The sequence below is a fragment of the Penaeus vannamei genome, chromosome 38, assembly GCF_042767895.1.
Source record: "Penaeus vannamei isolate JL-2024 chromosome 38, ASM4276789v1, whole genome shotgun sequence".
NCBI lineage: Eukaryota > Metazoa > Arthropoda > Malacostraca > Decapoda > Penaeidae > Penaeus > Penaeus vannamei.
The window spans coordinates 2,734,006-2,741,505 of record NC_091586.1 but is presented as its reverse complement, the minus strand read 5'-3'; the positions used below and the strand labels follow the sequence as shown (position 1 = coordinate 2,741,505).

Sequence of the window (7,500 nt, the reverse complement as noted above, 5' to 3'; positions counted from 1 at the left end):
GAGGGAGAGAACGAGAGATAGGATGAGGAAAAGGAGGAAGGTGGGAGGAGGAGGTTAAAAGAAATTAAAGGTGGACAAGAAATATGAAAAGGAATATGGGAAAAAGGTAGAGGAAGAGGAAGAAGGGGCGGAGAAGAAAAAGGATGGAGAGGTATAGGATGAGATGGAGAATAAGCATATAACAAAAGAGAACCTGGGGAAAACAAGTAAAAAACAAAAGGAAATTTAGAGAATATAAAGAAAAAGAAGCCAAAGAGAGAGAGAAAAGCAAAGAAATAAAGAAAAGCAAAAAAAGAAAAAAAATGCAAAGAAATAAAGAAAAAGACAAGAAAAGAAAAGAAGCAAAAGAAAAGAAAAGAAAAGAAAAAAGAAAAGCAAAAAAATAAAAGGAAAGAAAAGAAAAGAAAAGAAAATCATAAAAAAAATCAAAAGAAAATAAAATAAACAATAAAAAAAGAAAAAAGGGGACCCAGACCCAGCTAGGTCAGGAAAAGTAGAGAAGGAGAGAAGGAGAGAAGGAGAGAAGGGACTCTGTCAATATTAGCCTGCAACTCCCTCCTATATAGGAGTGCCAACCATCGCAGTTTCTCACACTCTTCCTTCGCTCTTTACACGGATTGGCACTGCTCTCCCTACGAGATGGTGAGTGGTCTGTCTGAGAGGAACAATTGATTTATATTTTATTAATATTTTAGAAGTTTTATTTATTGGTGATTGGTTGACTGGGATTAGAAAAGTCTGACAGGCCTATTTTTGAAGTTATTTATTGGTGATTGGTTGACTGGGATTAGAAAAGCAAGTTGGAAAGAAAAGAAAAAACAAAAACAAAAAAAAGGAAAAGGGGACCCAGACCCAGCTAGGTCAGGAAAAGGAGAGAAGGAGAGAAGGAGAGAAGGAGAGAAGGAGAGAAGGAGAGAAGGGACTCTGTCAATATTAGCCTGCAACTCCCTCCTATATAGGAGTGCCAACCATCGCAGTTTCTCACACTCTTCCTTCGCTCTCCACACGGATTGGCACTGCCCTTCCTACAAGATGGTGAGTGGTCTGTCTGAGAGGAACAATTGATTTATATTTTATTAATATTTTAGAAGTTTTATTTATTGGTGATTGGTTGACTGGGATTAGAAAGGTCTGAGAGGCCTATTTTAGAAGTTATTTATTGGTGATTAGAAAAGTCTGAGGAACATTTAATTCTATTCTGCCTATTTTAGAAGTTATTTGTTGGTGATTAGAATTTCTGGGATTAGAAAAGTCTGAGAGGCCTATTTTTGAAGTTATTTATTGGTGGTTAGAATTACTGGAATTAGAAAAATCTGAGGAACAGTTTTTAATTCTGCCTATTTTAGAAGTTATTTATTGGTGATTAGAATGACTGGGATTAGAGAAGTCTTAGAGGCCTATTTTAGAAGTTTTTATTGGTGATTGGTTGACTGGGATTAGAAAAGCAAGTTGGAAAGAAAAGAAAAAACAAAAACAAAAAAAAGGAAAAGGGGACCCAGACCCAGCTAGGTCAGGAAAAGGAGAGAAGGAGAGAAGGAGAGAAGGAGAGAAGGAGAGAAGGAGAGAAGGGACTCTGTCAATATTAGCCTGCAACTCCCTCCTATATAGGAGTGCCAACCATCGCAGTTTCTCACACTCTTCCTTCGCTCTCCACACGGATTGGCACTGCCCTTCCTAAGAGATGGTGAGTGGTCTGTCTGAGAGGAACAATTGATTTATATCTTATTAATACTTTAGTTTTATTTATTGGTGATTAGACTTACTGGGATTAGAAAAGTCTGAGAGGCCTATTTTTGAAGTTATTTATTGGTGATTAGAAAAGTCTGAGACGAGCATTTAATTCTATTCTGCCTATTTTAGAAGTTATTTGTTGGTGATTGGTTGACTGGGATTAGAAAAGGAAGTTGGAACGTTGTTTTTTATTCTGCCTATTTTAGAAGTTATTTATTGGTGATTAGAATTTCTGGGATTAGAAAAGTCTTAGAGGCCTATTTTAGAAGTTTTATTTATTGGTGATTGGTTGACTTGGATTAGAAAAGGAAGTTGGAACGTTGTTTTTCATTCTGCCTATTTTAGAAGTTTTGTTTATTGGTGATTGGTTGATTGGGATTGGAAAAGTCTTAGAGGAACGTTGTATTTCATTCTGCCTATTTTAGAAGTTTTATTTATTTGTGATTGGTTGATTGGGATTAGAAAAGTTTCAGAGGTCTATTTTAGAAGTTATGTATTGGTGATTGGTTGACTGGGATTAGAAAAGGAAGTTGGAACGTTGTTTTTTACTCTGCCTGTTTTAGAAGTTTTATTTATTTGTGATTGGTTGATTGGGATTAGAAATGTCTTAGAGGCCTATTTTAGAAGATATTTATTGGTGATTAGAATTTCTGGGATTAGAAAGGTCTTAGAGGAACATTAAATTTTATTCTGCCTATTTTATAAGTTTTATTTATTGGTGATTAGGATGACTGGGATTAGAGAAGTCTTAGAGGCCTATTTTAGAAGTTTTATTTATTGGTGATTAGAATTACTGGGATTAGAAAAGTCTGAGAGGAACGTTGTTTTTCATTCTGCCTATTTTAGAAGTTTTATTTATTGGTGATTGGTTGATTGGGATTGGAAAAGGACGTTGGAAGCCATATGATTCTGCTTCTACTGTTTTATATGTAAATTTCTGGACGTTGTATTTTTATATTGATTTTGGGATATTGATTGCTATTCATATCGTAATTTTTGTACCTGAATCTATTCACATGTTGATTATTTGTACTTTAGATACTATTCTTATCTTTATTTTTTGTACATCATCTTATTCGTATACTGATTTTTATACATTAACTACTGTCTATATCTCAATTTTTGTACATTTAATCCATTCACATCTCGATTTATTGTACCTTATCGACGAACTGCTACGTAAATCTGAACTTCTACACTGCATATTACTAACAAGAATCGGGGAAAAAAGTCACGAAATTATTGTTCTTTAAACAGGCATTTCTTCAGATTTCTCGAGTGACTGGCATTCTCTTGCTCGTGGGCGTCACAGCCCGTGCAGCCTTGCTTCCTTCCGGTTCCGAGGTATGTACTAAAAGGCAGTGTACAAGTGAACACGTCGACGGGAAGTAAGATTTGTGCTGAGGTATGTACTAACTTCAACGGTATGTACTAACTTCAACGCCGAGGTATGTACTAAAGGCAGTGTACAAATGAACACCAACGAGATATCAGATTAGTGCCGAGGTATGTACTAAAAGGCAGTGCACAGATGAACACTTCAACGAGAGGTCAGATTTGTGCAGAGGTATGTACTAAAAGGCAGTGTACAAATGAACACTTCAACGAGAGATCAGATTTGTCCCGAGGTATGTACTAAAAGGCAGTGTACAAATGAACACTTCAACGAGATGTCAGATTACTGCCGAGGTATGTACTAAAAGGCAGTGTACAAATGAACACTTCAACGGGAAGTAATATTACTCAAAAAGTGAAAGAGATTGGATAGGAATCTGTAATTTGGAATGAACATAATTTGTGACAATGAGATCGTAAAACAAGAAAGTTCACAGAACACTTTATTTTATAGCATTGTTCATTCTGAATATTTGTCATAATTACTCCCTTCCTGTCCCGCTGTTGAAAAATACATCATGGTATTTTCATTCACTATTCAAGGAATTTGTGTATATATAGATTAAAATTTTCTCTCTAATAAGATATATTCTGTTGCATTAGTGTCGATATTGTTCAAAGATAATCTAATGTTAATTGTACCATATGTAAAGGTAACGAGTAAAAACATGATAACAAATAAAAAGAATAAGATAAAAAATGGATACAAATTATAATTACGAAGATTAGCTTTTCATCTTAATAATATCAAAACACGAAATAAATACTAAACGACTGATAGACGAACTTATGTCATTCTAAACCAGCCAATCTATCCCTGGAATATTTAAAAATGACTATGACAATGACCTGATTCCGTTCTTACGCTAATTACCTAACTCTCTGACATCTATTACTGTCTAAATTTACTTCGAGTAGTATCCCCTTTAATTATCGCCGCCCATTTCCCCACAGGTACTGACAGGTGACACGGGCGGTTCCTTCAGCTGCGAGGGGCGTGGGTATGGGTATTTTGCCGACATGCAGTCCGGGTGCCAGCTCTTCCACGTGTGTGTGCCAGTTGCTGATGCTGAGGGACAGGTAAGAGGAGGATTGGAGGATCTGATGTGTAGGAGTGGTGGAGGGTCGAATCTTTGTGTGTGTATAAAGGAGGGGTGGGTATGCGGTAGGCGTATATGATCTGTCTGTCTGTCTGTCTGTCTGTCTGTCTGTCTCTGTCTCTCTCTCTCTCTCTTTCGGTATGTGTGTGTAATTCTCTCTCTCTCTCTCCCTCCCTTCTCTCTCTCTCTCTCTCTCTCTCTCTCTCTCTCTCTCTCTCTCTCTCTCTCCCTCCCCCCCCTCTCTCTCTCTCTCTTCCCCCCCCCCCTCTCTCTCTATTTCTCCCCCTCCCCTCCCTCTCCCTCCCCACCCTCCCTAACGCCGGCACTCCCCCCTCTCTCCCCAGGTACAAGACACCCTCCACTTCCCCTTCTTCTGCGGCAACCAGACGATCTTCAACCAGGAGACGCTGACTTGCACCCTTCCTGAAGACGCTTTCCCTTGCGACCAGGCCCCGTCTCTCTATGACGTCATCAACTCTCGCTTTGGGGACGCGTCCGAAACGAGTGGGAGTGACTTGGGTTTCCAGAACGGGGTTGGGTTCCAGGAGGATCTTGGATTCCAGGGTAACAGTGGATTCCGGGATAACAGTGGATTCCGGGATAATACTGGATTCCAGGATAATCTTGGATTCCAGGACGAGCTTGTAATTCCTAGTGAGAGCGGATTCCAGAATGGCCAAGGCTTCGAAAACGAATTGGCGTTCGTGTAAAAAACCAGAACGCGACGATTAAAATTATAAACATTATTGCTCAATTTTATATGCAGGTCTTTTTTGTTTTGAATTATGCTCAACTAATCTTAAAATATATCTTTGTTGACATGAATAAAAAAAATCTCATTTTTTACGAAACCAAAAGAACTATTATTTAAAAATAATTATTGTTTGCCTTTATCATTTATCCCTAATTACAATCGTCCTTTCGTAATTTGTTTATACTCGATATTGTAAATCAGTATGACAGCTAGACAGCAATTTCATAAGCAGGAAATAAGTCATACGAAGAGAGAGAGAGAGAGAGAGAGAGAGAGAGAGAGAGAGAGAGAGAGAGAGAGAGAGAGAGAGAGAGAGAGAGAGAGAGAGAGAGAGAGAGAGAGAGAGAGTGAGTGAGAGAGAGAGAAAGAGAAAGAGAGAAAGAGAAAGAGAGAGAGAGAGAGAGAGAGAGAGAGAGAGAGAGAGAGAGAGAGAGAGAGAAAAGGAAAGAGAGACAGGGAAAGAGGTAGATAATTGATGAAATTATCTATCTGTCTATCTATCTATCGATCCATCTATCAAACAATTTATGTATATACATACATACTTACGTATGTTTATATACATATACGCACACATTTATCTATCTATGTATGTGTGTATGTGTGTGTGTGTGTGTGTGTGTGTGTGTGTGTGTGTGTGTGTGTGTGTGTGTGTGTGTGTGTGTGTGTGTGTGTGTGTGTGTGTGTGTGTGTGTGTGTGTGTGTGTATTTGTGTGTATGTCTATATATATCCGTGTATACATATGCTATATATATATATATATATATATATATATATATATATATATATATATATATATATATATATATATATATATGAAAGGCAGAAAGAGAAAGAGAGAATGATAATCAGAAAGAAAGGTAGGCAGTCCGACACTAAAGAGCGAGAGAGACACCCACAGCCACTAATAACAGAGACCTCGTTCAACACTCGCAAACAACCCTGAAACGACAAACACCGCACTTTACACTTTCCGAAATCACAGGATAACGGAAGACATTAAAAAAATAATAATAAAATAAAAAAAACACATATCTCGAAGGTATTTTTGTCTCCATTCCCCGATTCTGCCAGGAAGGGTGTGAGAAGCCGCTCCGCCAGGGATCTCGGGATCATAAACTTTAAAAGACAATCCAACCCCATTTCTTCTCCATTCCGATTCCATTACGTTTGGTATTTACGACAGTCATGCGTCTATTGTCTGTCATCGTGACTCGTGGAGATGGCGGAGAGTTCAATGGAAATATTTTCATGTTAAGATTCACTCTAAAGAATCTCTGGGCGTGACATTCCTTTAAATTCTTTATCATTATTATCATTATGGCGGGTCGAGTCTTGAAATAGGCTTAGATTAATCTTTGTTATAGGCATTGTCATTGTTAATATTCTCTTGTTATTGCCACCATTACGATAGGAATGACAACAATGATTTTTAGAAAATTAATAAGGATAATAAAAATGATAATAATTATAATGATAATAACAATAATAATAAAAAATAGTTATAATGGTGATAGTGATAATAATCATCATTATTATCATTATCATTATTATTCATTTTATCACTATGATAATTAATACTAATATAAAGACTATCATTTTCATGATCATTATTATCATTATTATTATCATTATCATAATTTTCATTATCATTATTATTACTACTACCATTATTATCATTATCATAATTATTATCATTATTACAATTATCATCATCATTATTATGATTATTATCATTACACCCAAAAAAATGTATTTATAATAACTAATTAAAACATCTGTTAAAATATTAAAATAACTAATTGTTAGGATCAGAATGATGTAATTACAACACATTATGCAATCATAATATCAGCTGAATTGCTGTCACAGAATCACTTTCAAAAAGGAATAACGAAGTCATTGTAAATTCGGAATCGGGAAGTCACGAAATCATTGTAAATTAGGAATCAGGGAATCACTCTCATCAAAAACAACGAAGTCGCTAGAAATTTGGAATCCTGGAATCATAATAGGCAAAAAAGAACTAAATCACTGCAATTTAGGAATGAAGGAATCACTATTATCAAAAATAACGAAATCACTATAAATTTGGAATCATGGAATCACAATCAGCAGAAATAACGAAACTACTATACAATTGGAATCATGGAATCACTACCAACAGATATAACGAAACCACTAGAAATTAGGAATCATTTATCAAATATAACAAAATCACCGTAAATCTAAAATCACCGAATTCCAGCCAGTAGAAATAACGAAATCACTCTATATCTCGAATTACGGAAACACAACCCCTAAAAATAACGAAACCAAACTTTAAACCTGCAATCACGATATCACACCCACGCATAAACAACAACAACAACAACAACAATCTAAAAAAAAAAAAAAAAAAAAAAAAAAAAGCTAAATCAGGAATCAAGGAATGACTATCAATCTCCATGACGGCACAGAGTCAAGGACAAATTCAGACGCTCATGACGATTTCCCTTTGCCGACTCATGACTCGATCT

General features: G+C 36.3%; 1 protein-coding gene across 1 annotated transcript; it reads left to right on the top strand.

The window, feature by feature from the left end:
- The first annotated feature begins 943 nt into the window (after window positions 1-943).
- On the top strand, window positions 944-5,041 carry LOC113804414 (U-scoloptoxin(01)-Cw1a). The gene is made up of 4 exons (XM_070116075.1): window positions 944-1,035; window positions 2,989-3,075; window positions 4,081-4,206; window positions 4,571-5,041. Exons 1-4 carry the CDS (start codon window positions 1,033-1,035, stop codon window positions 4,934-4,936), a joined length of 582 nt encoding a protein of 193 aa, XP_069972176.1. The 5' UTR covers window positions 944-1,032; the 3' UTR covers window positions 4,937-5,041.
- Window positions 5,042-7,500: the final 2,459 nt, after the last annotated feature.